This window comes from Notolepis coatsorum (genome assembly GCF_963971535.1).
Source record: "Notolepis coatsorum genome assembly, chromosome: 13".
Taxonomy (NCBI): domain Eukaryota; kingdom Metazoa; phylum Chordata; class Actinopteri; order Aulopiformes; family Paralepididae; genus Notolepis; species Notolepis coatsorum.
Genome location: NC_140177.1, coordinates 50,111,737 through 50,129,719, shown reverse-complemented (window position 1 = coordinate 50,129,719; position 17,983 = coordinate 50,111,737). Strand labels below are relative to the sequence as shown.

The following is a 17,983-nucleotide window of genomic DNA, read 5'->3' as shown; positions in this document are numbered from 1 at the left end:
TGACATATATGCAAATATACAGTAGCAGTACTGTTAAACAGAGATCCTAACAGAAAATATACATACGATGGATGGGGAGGAAACTGTACATTTGGAGGGGGTGGGAGGGGTTTGGACATACGGGGGCCAGTTTCGAGTTGCAGCCTCCCGTAGCCTCCGCATCACAGTCACGAAAGGGGCTACAGTACCTGCGCCTCTGACACTGAATGATGTTTCCTGCAGTGATCTAATATATACTAGACTATCGTTTTGTTTTCTCGAGATCTCGAGAAAATTATCCCGTTATCACGAGAAAACTAATTAAATTAACTCGTTATCACGTGAAAACGGAGTAAATAAAATGTATGAATGTACGGCCGCTTTTAGGGCTTCCGTACATTATCGATCCAGGGAGCCTGGTGTTATGATAGGGAATGAGTCTGAGATGGCAAAAGTGCAATACCGGCCGCATCCTACCAGGCGGCGGTATCGAGCACCCTTTGAAACCTTGTGTCTTGGGCTGTGCGTCGATTATATGGGTCCGGGTCGGCTATTTTTCTCCAGGCAAGACGAGCAGTTATAACTCTTGGATTCTGAAGAATCAAATACTCCTGATCCATGTTGTGTGGTGGATTATGTTGGCGACACGATGGACATCAATACTTGGAATGGCGATCAGATATTTGGAATATTCTTTTTGGGGTACATCCTAGTCAAGGTAAGGGCTATATGATATCAATCTTGCGTTGATCCAAGAATGTCTTCATTGCGATCTGAGCGTATGTCTGTAACATTAGTCCATAACGTATTCTGTTGGTGGCGATCAAAGCATCAAAAAACGACCCCCACCCCACCCCCCACCCTTTCATGCATTCATGATGGAACATAATACCTATCATATGCATTTGACTTTTTAATTGTAGCAGGTGTAGGGACGAAACGCCAATGCATTTAGTATAATTCACGTTGCGGGCTATTACCAGCCTCCCAGGAATTACCCTAGACCGCTCTAAAACCATACTTATATTCACCACGGTATAAAACGGGAATGTATGGATGAATTTTTTTTTTTCACATATTGAACGATAGATACTCAATGTCAAATGGGCCATAGTATTGTATCCATAGCTATAATATAGAATATAGTTATAGCCCTGCAAACAATGCCACGTATTCCTATACTTTAGAACGCTGGCCTTTTAACCACACATCACGCATATCGCTCCGGCGCTGATTGAGTTAAGGGGAAATCAAAAACATAATTCACACACTCTCATTATGCCTGCTCGATGAATCCTTAGACAATTCTCTAAACAATTGTCTCTCATAATCTGGAGGACTAACCCTCACCTGTGCTGACTAACCCTCACCTGTGCTGTCATGAGACATTGATCACACTTTGATTATCAGTTGAGCATTGCTACAATTGAAGGTGTTGCTTGATTTTGGCTTTTGTGTTTTTAGTATAAGAAGAGGCTTATTTATATACACAAATCCATGCTCACCTGTCCAAGGTCATTGGGAAAACATAGGTTGGTTTTAGGGCATGTTTCTACTTAAAAAATTATATATGAATGTGCAGACATTTATACCGTGGTGTTTTTTCTTTTTTAGTTATTTAACAATCTCTTTAAACGTGTTGAGTTGATACGTCTTGATGTCCTAATGTGTGGACAGATGTTTGACATCTACGTGGCTACGGCTGACTACAGCCCCACCATTGCCAGCAAAGAGTCCATCGCTCTGAAGGAGGGACAGTACGTCGAGGTTCTGGACTCAGCCCACCCACTCAAGTGGCTGGTTCGGACCAAACCCAGCAAAAACACACCTTCGCGCCAGGGCTGGGTCTCACCCGCCTACCTGGACAAGAAGCTGAAGGTGTGTCACCAGACTGTAACAGCATCTACAGCACTCTCTTTGTACATTGTAAGTCATCGCTTTGGGTTGTTTTTTAATGTTTTGCTCTGTTGTTCCAGCTGTCTGCTGATGACCTTCCAGAGACCAATGCAGAGGAGTTTTCAGAGGGAGAATACAAGAGGAAACTAGTGTAAGTCCAGCACATTAACCATTTCACTACCCCACTACAGAAGGTTAACCCTTTCACTACCACACTACAAAGGGTTAACACTTTCACTATCACACTACAGAAGGTCAACCCTATCAATACCTCACTACAGAAGGTTAACCCTTGCACTACCACACTACAGAAGGTTAACCCTTTCACTGCCACACTACAGGAGGTTAAGCCTTTCACTACCACACTACATAAGGTTAACCCTTGCACTACAACACTACAAAAGGTTAAACATTTCACTACCACACTACAAAGGGTTAACACGTTCACTACCACACTACAGAAGGTTAACCCTTTCACTACCACACTAAAAGGGTTAGTGTCTGTACTGTGGTAGTGAACGGGTTAACCTTTTATAGTGTGGTAGTGAAATGGTTAACAGACACCCAGCAACTACTGTAGAACAAAACAAGCCCAAAACCGCCCTGAGTAGGTGCAGCCAGGTGTGGAATGTGAACGTTGTTCGGTTACAAATTCAGCAGGTAGATGCCTTGTGCACAGTGTTGTCAGCCCCTTATCTCCCTGCTGTTGGGTTACACTAATGCTAGCTAATGCTAGCAGGCCATAATCATCCCAACCTTGCCTCTGTTAGTATTCATTCATGAATGTTGTGTTCAAGGTGACCCCCCCCCCCCCCCGCAAGCATGTAGAAAGAGGAAAAAGCAGTTGATGAGAGAGGTTAGAATAACGAAGAGGGAAATCAGCCGGAAAATGTAATGGGAGGCAATGTCCTCACTGAAAACACTCACGTCATTGTCGAAACTGTCATATTGTGTGCACAATTGACTGAGTATACTGTTGGTAGACAACGGGGGAGAGTGAAACCTTTGATGAAAGGAATAATTCTTATACTTTTTTTTAAAGAATTATAATTCTTTTTACTTAACTAATAATAAAGAGGGTGTGACATCCTCCGGGCACGACGCAATTAACACAAGTAGATTTCTTGAACTGATTTTAATGAAGCTTGTTCATTCTCCATCCAAACCGTAAAATCTGTATAACATACAAATGCATACAAAAGATACCATTAACATTGAAAGTCCATTAAAACCATGGTCAGAACATCACTGTAACATATACCAAAATCATCATCCAAAACAATCAATACCGTATTGGCTGCATGCCAGTATAAGAGAACATCGATGCGTTATTATGGTAGTATGTCTTTGATCCTTATCTTGGAAGATTGTCTTGTTAAGTTGTCTTGAAGGATTGTCCTTTGCTTATTAAGATCGACAGGTAAGTCAATAATCCATCCAAGTTCATTGTCGCAACTCAAGAGAAAGAGGGCGGAAACACGTCACCGGATACCAGGTGTGCCAAGTCTTGTGAGATGAAATAATTGCACAAACAAATAGAAAAATAGTGCGCCACTAATATATATCTTATATAAACCAATAAGAAATACAGTGAAATACAATTGAGTGTATTATTACTAATATACAAAAATAAGCATATAAAATTGTAAACGAAAATAACTATATTAACCAACTGTTAACCATAGCTGCAGTTATAGAGGGGCAACAGTGGCTTGGGAGGTAGAGCAGTCGTCTGGTAATCCAGAGTTTCTCGGTTCGATTCCCGCTTCTCCCGGGCAGTGTGTCGAAATGTCCTTGAGCAAGAGACTTAACCTTAAATGTTCGAACGCAACCCCCTCCAATGTACAATAAATGTCCTATTAAACCCAATAATACACGAGACCCTCTTCTTGGGACCAAGTAAGGTTTCGTCGATAATCCAATGTACAGTTACCCCCACCCCGCCTACCCAACCCCCACCCCACCACCCCATCAAAGAACACCTACGGGAGACTGCAATTCAAAACTGGCCCCTACAAATGTCCTAACCCAGTTGTACAATAAAGACCAAGCATGGCTTTGTCAGTATTCCAATGTACCCAACCCCCCCACCCCCCCCCTCCACCTCCAATGTACAGCCCCACCCAACCCCACCCCACCTACCCAACCTCCTCCAATGTACAGTTTCTATGTCAAATGTAGGTCAGTATTCCAATGTACAGTGTGTCCCCCCCCTACCCAACCCCCCCCCCCCCCCCCCCCACCTCCAATGTACAGCCCCACCCCACCTACCCAACCTCCCCCAATGCACAGTTTCTATGTCAAATGTATATACACTCTTTTTCTGGATTTTTTTAGTATCACAAACAGTACTGTATTTGAAAATCTGGTATGTCATAAATGTATAGATGTAGCAGTACTGTCTATCTGTATGTCGTGTGTGTCATATGATTAATTGAAAATGGAGGACCCTGATGGAAACAAGACGAAAGTCTTTCTCAGGTCTGCATCCTCTTAACAATTGTATGTATTGAGCTGTACTGTACTGTACCCATTCTGCAATCTGTTAATAAACTTTTCAATCAATCAATCAAAACCTCCAATGTACAGTTTCCCCCCCCTCCACCTCTCCTACCAACCTCCTTCCTACCAACAAGTCAAGTCAAGAGTTTTATTTGTCATGGCATACAAGTATACAATGAAATGCGGGTGGTCTTGCCCGCAACGATGTGCAATACAGTAATAACAACATATAATGGAATCCAATAAAACAACATTGTGCAATGTTGTGCAACCTCCTCCAATGTACAGTTTCCTCGTCAAATGTATATACTCTCTTTTTTAGACTCTTCTTGTATCACAAACAGTACTGTATTTGTAAATCTGGTATGTCATAAATGTATAGATGTAGGCAGTACTGTCTATCTGTATGTCATGTATGTCATATATGTCCTGATGAATTGAAAATGGGGGACCCTGATGTAAACAAGACGAAAGTCTTTCTCTGGTCTGCATCCCCTTAACAATTGTGTGTATTGAGCCGTACTGTATTGTACCCATTCTGCAATCTGTTAATAAAGTTTTCAATCAATCAATCAATCTACTGCTGACAGCCTTGTCAACATAGTGCTGCACTTCCTGGTTTAATAGCACCGTCTTCAGGTGCTCAGAGAGAGAGAGAGAACTAGAGAGATACAGAAAGAGAGTGAGAGACACACACGACACATCTGTTTTTTTGTTTTATTTGCACTACAAATAGTGTATATCTGTATGTCTTAATTGTCATGATTAGATTAGTTTAGATGATTAGATCTTATATCTGTATATCTGTATGTTGTATATGTCATAAATGTCAGTATGAATTGAAAATGGGGGACCCTGATGTAAACAAGACGAAAGTCTTTCTCTGGTCTGCATCCCCTTAACAATTGTGTGTATTGAGCTGTACTGTACTGTACCCATTCTGCAATCTGTTAATAAAAAATGTCAATCAATCAATCAATCAATCAATCAATCAATCAATCAACCCCTAACTGCCAATGAGCAGGTTGGCAACTTGCATGGTTGCCTCCACCATCGGTATGTGAATGTGTGAGTGAATGGGTAAAAATGTGAGGAACAAATTGTAAAGCGCTATATAAATGCACCATTTACCACCAAACAAATTTTTCTGGAGACCATCTCAAGGGCCCCTGGAGGTCCTCGGACCCCATATTCACCACATTGTGTCTTCTCCCCAGCTACCTGATCCAGGACTTGATCAACAGTGAGGCGGAGTTTGTCAAAGATATGGGCTTCTTCACCTCCCACCACCTGAAGCATGTGGACGACCCCGACACGCCCTCTGAGGTCACCAGCCAAAAGGAGGCGGTATTCCGGAACATCGAAGCAATCAAGGCCTTCCATAGCGAGTGAGTTCATGCACACCTTGCCACTAGTGGAGTAGAACTGTTGGTATACTGTTCAGTGGAAAAAATACCCCGTAAACTCTTTGTAAACTTTATTCAATGCTACTTGAACAGTGTCTAGGCCTTCGCCCTTTCTATGATAAGATATTCCTCTATTGATCCCCTTGGGAAATTCAGGCATCATAGCAGCATGGGGGAGGGGAGGTACAGGTAGTAGAAGACATGATACAGGTCATAGAATTATAGTACAGTGGAGAAGTAAAAATAGAATAAAAATAGGCAGTGTAAACAATATAACAATATAATTAACTCTGGGCATGCGCATATGGGCAAGTATGCAGTGTAAAAAGGTCAAGTTGCAAGATGAGGGTATGTATGCCCTCTCAGTTATATTTTCCCTACAATAAATATAGTTACAATATATATATTATATATATAAAATCTAATATCTAATCTAATATATATAATCTAAAAATGCTAAATGCAAAAAATGCTAAATATATGCTCTGATGAAGTAAGTATACAGTATACACATAAGGTGCAGTATGCATGCAGTATGCTAAGTAATGAATTGACTTCACTGTTCACTTCCTGTAGGTCCTTGCTTCCTAAGCTGAACGAGTGTGAAACAGATGACGATGTAGCCATGCGCTTCCTGAAGAACGGGGAGGGCTTCGAGAAGTACCTTCAGTATCTCGTCGGTCAGAGTCGGGCTTTGTCTGCCATCAGTGACGAGACTGTCCATACATTCTTCCAGGTAACACACCTTCTCACCTGTCGGGCCATACAGTATGACACGTCGTATGTTGTTATGGTATTGTGTGCTATGCAATAATTAGACCAGTGTTCTTAAACTATGGGTTGGCACCAAAAAACGGGTCATGTGGGCCTGGTGTCTGGTGTGGGTCCCCAAATGACAAAAGTACTAGTACATTTCAACGAGCCTGGGTCCCAGGGCGAGACTTAAAGGGGACATGCGTTGCTATTCCTAGCACTATTTGGGCAACTTTACACAATTCCTGTGAGTGTATTGAAGACATCTGTACGTTTTTTTTTCAAAAAAAATGCATTGTTTTATATTTCTAATCAAGTACTCAAAACCATAATTTTTCAGCTTCAAGATTTCAGGCTGTTATGGCGTGGCTCCGCCCATAAGCACTTTGAGTGACAGTCAGTCCACACAGTCTGCGACTGGTAGACAGAGAGAGATAGAGAGAGAGAGAGAGGGAGGGGGTGGGAGAGAGAGAGAGCGAGAGAGCGAGAGAGAGAGAGAGAGAGAGAGAGAGAGAGAGAGAGAGAGAGAAAAAAAAGGACAGGCCGTTCTTTTTTTCTCTGCCTCTCGGGTGTGCTGCGCGGCAGCTTGTGGGGGGGGGGCCCTCCCTTCCTCCCTCTCTCTTCCTTTTTTTCTTTATATCACTCTCCCGTTCGGAGGTGTGTGTGGCGCGGCAGGTCCCCCCCCCCCCCCCCCCCCCCCCCCACCCCCCCCCCCCCAAGTGCTCCTGAATGCTCTCTATCTCTCTTTCTCTCTCTCCCTCCAGAGTGCACGCAGAGTATGAGGAAGTGGTTTCCACTCGCTGTGTACAGTCAGTCTATGTAGATTGTGGGCGGGCATTAGCTACAACCACAGAGCCAATCACATCACTGTCTGCTACCCAGAGCCTGAGTAACGTCATTCAGGCATTCAAATCAGGATGGCCTAATTTACTGGAGAAGGAAATGATCTGAGCTGAATCAGAGCAATCCGCCAATATGGTATTTAGACACTAAAACACATTGACTATAATACAATGCTAGAGACTGAAAAATGACATTTATAACGCATGTCACCTTTAAAGACTGGGCTAAAAGAAAAGCATCAGAACCAACCAGCGTTAAGACTATGAATTTATGACTTTATGACTGGCTCAGGAGGTAGAGCGGTCGTCTGGTAATCGGAAGGTTCCCGGTTTGATTCCCACTCCTCCCGGAGCAGTGTGTCGAGTGTCCTTGAGCAAGAGACTTAACCCCTAATTGCTCCAGATGAGCAGGTTGGCACCTTGTATGGTTGCCTCCGCCGTCGGTGTGTGAGTGAATGGGTGAACATGAGGAACAAAATTGTAAAGGGCTTTGAATAAATTTGACCATTTACCATATTTTGTCATGGTCTGTATTCTAACGTGTCGTCCCTCCCACTGGGTTGTAGGAGTACAGTGAAAAACAGCAGGCCAGCGCTGACCCGGCTGACCCTCCTGTACTCAGCATCAGCGCCTACCTGCAAAAGCCATTGGACAGAATTCAGAAGTACAAGGCCGTGCTCAAGGTAAAAAAAAACATTACAGGATGTACTTTTACGAATAGGAAGGAAAAGGTGCAAAACTCATTCTGATTGGTTAAGTGATTTGACTCTTTTGATTTACTCGTTGATATACCCGTGTGTCTCTAGGAAATGATTAGGAACAAGGCCAGGAACGGTCAGAACTGCTGCTTGCTGGAGGAAGCCTACGCCATTGTGTCGGCGCTGCCTCAGCGCTCAGAGAACACCCACCACGTCTCCCTGATAGAGAACTACCCTGCCACTCTAGACGTACTAGGAGAGCCCATCAGACAGGTACCTACTTGGTTTGTGGTGCGGAGTCATCGACAATTGTACACTAGGACTCAAGCCTGAGGGAAGCCGGCCTTTCTCGCTTGACAGTCAGCTGCACAAGTGTTTGATGTTTTTTTCTCTCTCTCTCTTGATTTTTCTCTCTCTCTCTCTTTCTCTCTCTCTCTCTCTCTCTCTCTCCCTCCCCCCACCAGGGACCATTCCAAGTGTGGGAGGGGGCTCCTGGAGTTAGGTCGTCCTCTAGAGGTCACCACCGCCACGCTTTCCTCTTCAAAAACTACTGTATCATCTGCAAGCCCAAGAGAGACACCAACACTGACACACAGGCCTACGTCTTCAAGAACATGATGAAGGTAAGTTAAGATGAGGACTTTTTTCCTCATCTCACCCCAGTGTTGTAGTCGAGTCACTAAATCTTGAATTGAGTCTCAAGTCCCCAGTGTTCGAGTCTGAGTCCAAGTCCGAGTCACCAAAGAAGAGCCAGAGTCGAGTCCGAGTCCCCATTACCCGAGTCAGAGTCCAAGTCATCAAGGTTGAGTCCACTCCACTCTGGCAGTCAAAGAGATGACATACAAATAAAAAAAGGTCTACATTAAACATAAATAACACAGCGGTCACCATTTCAAAAGGAGTTTACTTTGTGACACAATAGCCAAACAAATGCACTAGCCATCAATATCTTATGCCAAATGATTAGGGCCTATTACAAGAAAATTATAAAAGAAATAACTGTATTTATCAATTAACAAGTCCGAGTCCTCGTCTGCACCTTCCGAGGCCGAATGCAGTCAATGCTCGAGTCCAAGTCCAAGTCCGAGTCCTCAATGCTCAAGTCCAAGTCAAGTCACAAGTCCTGAAAATCAGTCCAGGACTCAGACTTGAGTACTACAACACTGTCTCACCCTTAAGGTTCTCATGGTCATCCCTCCTTCAGGCATGTTGCTCACATGACGACTGTTGTTTGCTGTATTACCTCCGTCCCTCTGCAGCTGAACAACATTGACGTGAATGAGACGGTGGACGGCGACGACCGTGCTTTTGAGATCTGGCACGAGCGAGAGAACTCTGTGAGGAAGTACACCCTGCAGGCTCGCACCGTCATCATGAAGAACTCCTGGCTCAGAGACCTCAGAGAGCTACAGCAGCGCTACAGCATGCCTACATGGAGTGAGTGGGATGCTTACATGCACACACACACACACACAGATCATATACTCGCTCACTCACTCACTGCCGATTGCAAATAATTGATCATCTATTATTACAACATTCCGATTGAAGCTTTGCCTATTAACCATGCCTCCTTGTTTATCTAGGTCCCCCTGAGTTTGACGAGGTCCTGGCAGACTGCACAGCAGAGCTGGGACAGACTGTTAAGCTGGCCTGTAAGGTCACTGGAATGCCCAAGCCTGTGGTCACCTGGTACAAGGGTAAGACAAGAGATTCCATATATATTATCTTTTTAATAGTTCAATATTATTATAGAAAAAAAAATGGGGGTCTGGGGGGGGGGGGGGGTCTGCTATATTAGTAAATAAATAGAGAGTATGTGGGAGGGAGAGAGGGAGAGAGAGAGAGAGAGAGAGAGAGAGAGAGAGAGAGAGAGAGAGAGAGAGAGAGAGAGAGAGAGAGAGAGAGAGAGGGTGACATGTAATGTAGGTTATGAGTCGGACTCCCATCTCATGGTTTTAGCGAGTACACGATACATGTCACTGCTCCCCCATACATGTCTGAGACAGTGCTAATGACACTGAAATGCATACTATTAGAGGAAAGACTGAGCCGAACCCTATAACTCTATGTCTAACTCACCAGCCTTGCAGCAGCTAGCCTCCACCAGTCCTACAGCAGCTAGCCTCCACCAGCCCGGCAGCAGCTAGCCTCCTCCAGCAGCTAGCGCTAGCCTCCTCTAACCCTACAGCAGCTAGCCTCCACCAGCCCTGCAGCAGCTAGCCTCCTCTAGCCCTACAGCAGCTAGCCTCCACCAGCCCTGCAGCAGCTAGCTTCCTCCAGCAGCTAGCCTCCAGCAGCTAGCCTCTACCAGCCCTGCAGCAGCTAGCCTCCTCCAGCAGCTAGCCTCCACCAGCCCTGCAGCAGCTAGCCTCCTCTAGCCCTGCAGCAGCTAGCCTCCTCCAGCAGCTAGCCTGCACCAGCCCTGCAGCTGGATACAGACTACCTGGCACATACTGGATACGTGGCACCTAGCTAAAGCTTAAGCTAACTAGCACCAAGATGTTCCCTACCATTTCTACAGGGGATTATCAAAAACTGCTTCAGAAGATTGCAGTGTTGGAAACGGAAATATTCCAATTAAAAGTGAATGTGGAAATGAATCAACAATATTGGGCGAACGACGCCACTATACCACATACTCAAAGCAACGGAAAAGGCTCCAACTTGGCTCCAAAGAAACACGAGAGCTGTGTACTGGATAAGCCGCGTGATTTTTTTCTTAGCCTCTGTTTGCGAAGACGCTCTCTGATTGGCTAGGCCGCGTACAGCGAAGAAGAAAAGAGTGGTTTAGCTCCGAAGGGTCTCTTCCGCCTTGTACATATTCTCTGCTTCGAAGTGGTTATGCTTAGGCATTCTTTCGAAGTGGTTATGCTTAGGCCCTCTTTCGAAGTGGTTATGCTTAGGCCCTCTTTCGATGTGGTTATGCTTAGAGTTAGGGTTAGCCAATCAGAGAGCGTCTTTTTCTTCTTCGCTGCAATCAAAGAGCGTCTTCGCTCACAGAGGCTACGGAAAAAAATCATGCGGGTAAGCCACCCGCAAAGCCAAAGGAGATGAAAGAAAGAACAACAGGCAGAACTCTGGCCCTGACATTACCGATATGACTGGCTGGCCTACACTACCACTCCAACGCAGCGATTCTTCCACCCCCCTTCAACAGTGGACAACTGCCAAAGGGGAAAATGCAGACAAATACCATGTGTGCAGCTGGCTAACAGATACACCCCACTGCTAGATGACAGAGACAGCGTCTCACCGAGCTGGTAAACAGTGCAGCTGCTAGAAGACCCCAGAAGTCTCTCCAACATCTCACCCAGAATGGTAAGAACCATCTCAGAAAGGCAAATGTCTGTGCCTGAATTGCCTGAGTTTCTAATTGTGGGTGACACAGCTGTAAATGGTGTAAAATGCACAGGAAAGAGGAAAGCAAAAGTACTGTATTTTCCCAAAGACACAGTCTCTAATATGAATGACAGAATTTTGGATCTTGTCGCTGCACACCCAACAGTGAAAACCCTGATCTTGCACATCGGTACATGTGACACAGAAGATAAAAAGTCAGAAATCCTAAAACAGCATTTCACTGCTTTATTTAGCACACTCAGCTCCCTGAATATCGAGGTGTGCATCAGTGGTCCACTGCCACCTATGAGAAGTGGAGATGAGACTTTCTGCACTGAGCAAATGGCTTTCAACCAGATGTATCAACGAATCTATGTATTTTATTGACTATTTAATTTTTTTCTGGGATCGCAGACACCTTTTTGCAGATGGAATCCACCTGAACAAGCAGGGTGCAAAACTGTTCTACTCCAATGTGTTCTACACGCTTGGCCTCCGCACAAGGTCGGAACACAAGTTTCCCAAACAACAGACAAACAACTCCTATCTGCCGAAGTCGCCCCCGCCTCAGAGGCTGGTGGAGAGGATATCAAAACTACCCAACTCTCAGCTGGCAGCACTGATAGCAAGGCAGCTGGAGATGGAATCAGAACAACTGAAGAACACAACAATCTCCGGGAGGAGATTGCGACAGAGAGGTCCATCAATGACAATGGGGAGGAGGACAGTGAAGATGAAGCCCCATCATTCTCTCTGTCCCCAATAAGTCTCCTCGAATTCACCAACGACATGAATGACTTGATAAGCGCCAGAATTAAACTCACCCCCCTTATCATTTGCAAGGCCCCCGCAGCCACCAACTCTGCCCCAGAAAGCGCTATGCCCCCCACCCATCCCTCCTCCACAGCGCCGTCGAAATCACACTCTGGTGGCCTCCCATCTGAAGCCCAGCTCCAAATGGTTTAGAAAATACATTTGATTACTGACATCAACAGGGTCCAATGTGCCTAGCAACAAACATGTATGGACCCCATGCTTCTTTAGCTGTACAGGATAGCCTTGAGGTAGCCTTGATGGTGAGGTTTATAACTCAAGCACAAAAATGATGTCCAAATTGTGGGTTTACTCTGAGATCAAATGCAAAAGCCGTAGCAAATGCCGTAGCATTTGTGATAAATTTGGACTATGCATATAACAAAGCAATCAGATTACACTCTGATATTCCACTCGTGTGTAATGCATGTTGTCTACAAGCAATCCCAAGTATTGTGGTCGAGGATGATTGTTAGAGTGGGGACATTTAGATAGCATGGTGGTGTGGTAGGAGGTAGGACCCAAACGCAGACAGGCAGATGATAGACAGGAGGCAGGTGTTGATTCTTGAATATGAGCACTGCTCCTTTAATTCCAGTGAGTGTGGCTCAAAAACAAAGTGAGAGGGCAAGTCTCCAAAACATGCTAAATGCTCTATAAATAATAAACACTTTAAATAATGATTGCGATACACAACAATCATAAAAAGATGGCGTCTCTGACAAAACAGCACAACAATATTATCCTCTGTGGCAAGGAGCGATAATGCCTTCACAAAGATAAATACGACTACTCACAGTAGTGTTCAATACACAAACCGGGAAAAAACTGCACGAAAGCAGAATCACAGGAACAGGAGTAACAGGAGCAACAGGAACAACAGGAGAAATGACCCGACAAGGAAGGCCGGGCAGACAACACTTAAATACACAGACTGATTGAAACATGAGGGTGATTGGAAACTAGACACACCTGGGAACAGAACAACAAGACTGGAGTAAGACTACACAACAACACAGGACAAGACTAAACACGCTGGGGAAATAACACAAAAGACAATCATCACAAGCTAAACCAGACAAGAGAAAACAAGGGGCAACAGGTACACTGGGATATACAGCAAGATGGTGAGAACACTCATAAAGACAGTTTGAGCAGACATAAATGTACGAGGGGCAATTACGAGAATTGTCCAGCAGGTGGAGGAAGTCCATGGAAAGGTGGGGGAAGTCCATGGAAAGGTGTGGGCTGTGAGGCAGGACCGGGTGGAATGTAACAGATGATGATGTTTGCACGTAAAAGGGAAGATCAGGAAGAAGAACACGCACGTTTGGATCAAGTCGATCTTTCATGTTTTAATAGAAGAGGGTTGCACTTAGTTCACTTCAATGCGCAGAGTCTATTAACGAAAATTGAAGATGTGAAACTACTTGTATTAAAGACCTGCAGCATTGTCACTGTCAGTAACAGAAACATGGTTAGATGACACTGTAGAGAATAATGAAGTAACCATTCCAGGCTATAATATTATTAGACAGAATAGACGCAACCAAAATCGTAATGGGGGAGGTGTCTGCCTATATGTAATGGAGAACCTACAATATGTACACCGGGCAGAGCTGGAGCGGGAAGAATTGGAGATGGTCTGTGTAGATATACTCCTAACCAAAAGTCGACCCATTTTAATCAGAGTTTGCTATAGGCCCCTGAAGCAACACAACTTCTGAGACTTTTTAATCAGTTTGTAATGAGATAAATGTGGCCAATAATGAATGTATCTTTCTAGGGGACTTCAATACGAATATGGAGGCATCATCCAAAAAGACTGGCCTTGTTAGACAAACTTTATAAACTTACACAACTATATGGTTTGAACAACTGATAAAAGAACCAACGTGTATTTGTGTCAGCAGTAGAACAACTTTAGATCTGATCCTGGTATCTGATTCAGAGAAAATTTGCCAGTCAGGAGTGTTAGCCTACGGCCTCAGTGACCATATGGTAACATATTGTACCCGCAAACGCACTAAAGCTCTCCACACTCAAAGGGATTATGTAAAAACAAGGTCAATGAAACACTATTCAAAAGACCACTTTATCGAATCACTGAGTGAGATAAAGTGGACGGACATACTGAGCAGTAAAGACATAGATGAGGCATGGAATCTCTTACCTTGCAAGGGCCCACACGATTTTTTAAGAGAATTCTCTATCAGTGCTGGATTTACTGGCTCCAATTAAGCACATTCGGGTAAAGCAGAACACTGCCAAATGGATTACTCAGGAGATATTGGAGTCCATCAGGAGTAGAGACAGAGCCCTTATCAGGTTCAAAAGAACAAACCAGCAACAAGACTATGCCGATTATGTCAGACTAAGGAACCAAGTAAAATACAAAATAAACAAAGCAAAGTCAAATTACTATATAACAGCTGTAAACGAAAATCTGAAACAGCCTAAAACCATACACACTATGGTCTGTACATAAAGATATTGGATCCTCATGTACTAACAAAGGAAAGGCTCAAAACATTAGTCTAGAAATAGATTGAGCTATATGTCAGGACAAAACACAAGTTGCAAATCACTTTAATGACTTTTTCACCACTATAGCCTCCTCCTTGGTAGATAAGTTAGAAGCAAGTAAGGGACACTATGGTACATAGTACTGTACATTGGATTATCGACAAAATCTTACTTGGTTCCAAGAAGAGGGTCTCGTGTATTATTGGGTTTAATAGGACATTTATTGTACATTGGAGGGGGTTGCGTTAACACATTTACAGGGGCCAGTTTCGAATTGCAGTCTCTCGTAGGTGCTCTTTGAGAGTGGTTTTGAAAGTGGGTAGTGATTCACATTCCTTTACAGCTGTGGGTAGGGCGTTCCACATTGATGTGGCATAATTGCGAAACGTGTTTAGTCCCTTGTTTGAGCGGAATCTGGGTTTAACATGTTTTGTGGAGCTCCCTCTGGTGTTGTGGTCGTGGTATTCACTGACCTTTGGGAAGTATTTTGACATGTACATGGGTACCTTAGTCGTGTAGTGTATCTTGTAGACCAGGCCCATTGCAAGTTGCTGTACTCTGTCATCTACTCTAAGCCATCCTAGGTTGTCAAAGTGGGCAGGGGTGAGGTGGGTTCTAGGAGTAAGGTCAAGCAGTAGTCTGACCAGTTTGTTTTGAGATGTTTGTAATTTTGTTTTTAGCGCCTTTGAGGTGCTTTGGTACCATGAGGTGCAAGCATAGTCGTAGTACCCTTGAATGAGTGCTCCTGCCAGAGTCTTCAGGGTATTCTTGTTTACCAGAGAGGAGATCCGGTACAAGAATCGAGTTCGTTGGTTGACTTTTTTTATTACATTGGATGCCATTTTGTCACAGGAAAGATTTGCCTCTAGGATGGAACCTAGGTATGTAATTTAATCTTTCCTTGTGACAATATTGTCACCCACTGTAACTGAGAAGCCGTCGGTCTTGCTGAGTTTGTTATTTGAACCGAAGAGAATTGACTCTGTTTTACCCAGGTGTAATGATAGTTTGTTATCAGCGAGCCAGATGCAGATTTAGCCTAGTTCCGAGCTGAGGGTTTTTTCAACCTGTAACTTGTTCTTGTCAGAGACCAGCAGGGCTGAGTCGTCCGCGAACAGGAACAAGTTGCAGTCACAAGCTGACGACATGTCATTTGCATAAATTAGGAACAGTAGCGGTCCTAGTATGCTTCCTTGTGGAACACCACAGCTCACTGGGAGGGGGGGGGGGATAGGGTACCATTTACCTCCACCATCTGTTCTCTCCCCAGGTAGGATTGCATCCAGCTCACTGATAGACTATCAAAACCAATTGCTTTTAGCTTGTCAATCAGAATGGAGTGATTGACAGTGTCGAAGGCCTTTTGTAGGTCCAGCATGACCATGCTGCAGTATTTGCCCGCGTCCACCTCTTGTTTGATGTGGTCGTTCAAATAGAGAAGGCATGTGTCAGTGGAGTGGGATGTTCTTTTTTATCTACTTTTTCTCCCCATTTTTCTATTTTTCTCCCATCCCAATTTCGTATTATCGAATTCTTCCCTCCCCTGTCTCGAACGTTGCTAGACCATGCCTCCCACTGGTCAGCTGCAATGTGGACGAAGCCTTGCATCACGTGTCCCCTCCGTTACACGAGGAGGCAGCCGTCGCATCTTTTCACCTGCACAGCGCGATCTCTCAGTGGCGAGGAGTAACGCGTGGGAGGCTCACGCTGCCCCCGATACTTCCTGATTCTGCTGTACAGGCGCACCAACCGACCTGTAGGAGTCGCATTCCACAATGTCCGATCCCCACCCACTGGCTTTCCCACCCCCTAATACTGCCAATTGTGTTAGTATGAACGACCAGCCTAGCCGGAAGCAACGCCGAGAGCTGGGCTCGAACCCAGCATCTCCTGCGTTAGTGGCGAGCGCCACTTAGCCACCCTTGGAGTGGGATGTTCTGAAGCCAGATTGGAATTCGTAGATTAGATTTTTTTCCACAAGGTACTTTTCGACCTGTTCGTATAAAAAAATGTCCATGACTTTCGAGATGGAGGTAAGGATAGAAACAGGGCAGTAGTTGCCTGGCTCTAATTTGCTGCCCTTTTTGTGCAGGGGTGTTACTCTCGCAATTTTGAAGTCTTTGGGTAGGTGTCCCTGTTTTATGGAGAGGTTTATTATGTGTGTGATGACTGGGGTGATGGCGGCTGCTGAGTCTCTGAGGAATTTGGAGGGGATATTGTCATGGCTAGCGGCCTTGTTAGGTTGGAGGGCGCTCAGTTTTTTGAGTAACTCAGCTGTTGTTACCATTTCTAGTTTGAAATCATCTTTGCGGACCCCTAGATTATTGTAGTAGGCTATGATGTGTTCTACCCCAAAATGCCCTGAGTGGGAGGGAGTTTGTTTACCAGTGTTGTGGCTATGTTTGTGAAGAAAATGTTTAAGTAATTGGCTACATCCAGCTTGTCTGTGATGAGCGTGTTGTCCGTCTTTATGTTTATGTTTGAAAATCTGGTTTTAAGTTTTTTACTGCAGTTTAAGTATCAGTCAGGATTCAGAACCGCTCACTCCACGGACACATATCTGATTGATCTTTTGGATCACATAAAAATGGAGATAGAAGAAGGGAACTACACCGGTATGGTGATGCTAGATCTTCAGAAGGTGTTTGATACAGTTGACCATCAGATTTTACTCATGAAACTAAAATGTATAGTCCTAAAAGATGTTGCCGTAAATTGGATTGGATCCTACCTCACAGAGTGTGCAAAGTGGGAGAGGCTCTGTCCACAGTTAGAGAGGTCACATGTGGGGTACCACAAGGTTCTATTTTAGGGCCTTTATTGTTTTTAATCTACATCAATGACATGCCAGCAGCAGTGTCATGTAGAACAATGATGTATGCAGATGACTCCACATTACTAGTATCAGGAAAAGACACAAAGATTATTGAGGAAACTCTCAGTAGAGAACTATCTCTAGTTAGAGACTGGTTGATCGACAAGATACAAGATACAAGAGTTTTATTTGTCACGGCATACAGGTATACAGTGAAATGTGGGGGGTCTCGCCTGCAACGATGTGCATAATACAAGTAATAATATAATATAAGAGTCCAACCAATAGAGCGACATAGTGCAATAAACAAGTAAACAAAGTAGGCATATCGGTATCTGTACATTCTTAAAGTGATCTTTCCTTCTGTAAAGTGTCCGTAGTGTGAGCGTGTGCAGCATGAGTGTGTGTGTG

General features: G+C 44.3%; 1 protein-coding gene across 1 annotated transcript in view; it reads left to right on the top strand.

Annotated features, from left to right (window-relative positions):
• obscnb (obscurin, cytoskeletal calmodulin and titin-interacting RhoGEF b) overlaps positions 1-17,983 on the top strand; it is a gene marked incomplete at its 5' end in the record, with an annotated part of 220,305 nt that overhangs the window by 186,348 nt on the left and 15,974 nt on the right. Inside the window, 9 exons of the mRNA XM_084326891.1 lie at positions 1,657-1,857; positions 1,956-2,026; positions 5,595-5,765; positions 6,360-6,519; positions 7,945-8,061; positions 8,185-8,349; positions 8,541-8,699; positions 9,336-9,513; positions 9,663-9,776. Coding sequence (XP_084183017.1) covers positions 1,657-1,857; positions 1,956-2,026; positions 5,595-5,765; positions 6,360-6,519; positions 7,945-8,061; positions 8,185-8,349; positions 8,541-8,699; positions 9,336-9,513; positions 9,663-9,776 — 1,336 coding nt within the window. The remainder of the gene's footprint in view (positions 1-1,656; positions 1,858-1,955; positions 2,027-5,594; positions 5,766-6,359; positions 6,520-7,944; positions 8,062-8,184; positions 8,350-8,540; positions 8,700-9,335; positions 9,514-9,662; positions 9,777-17,983) is intronic.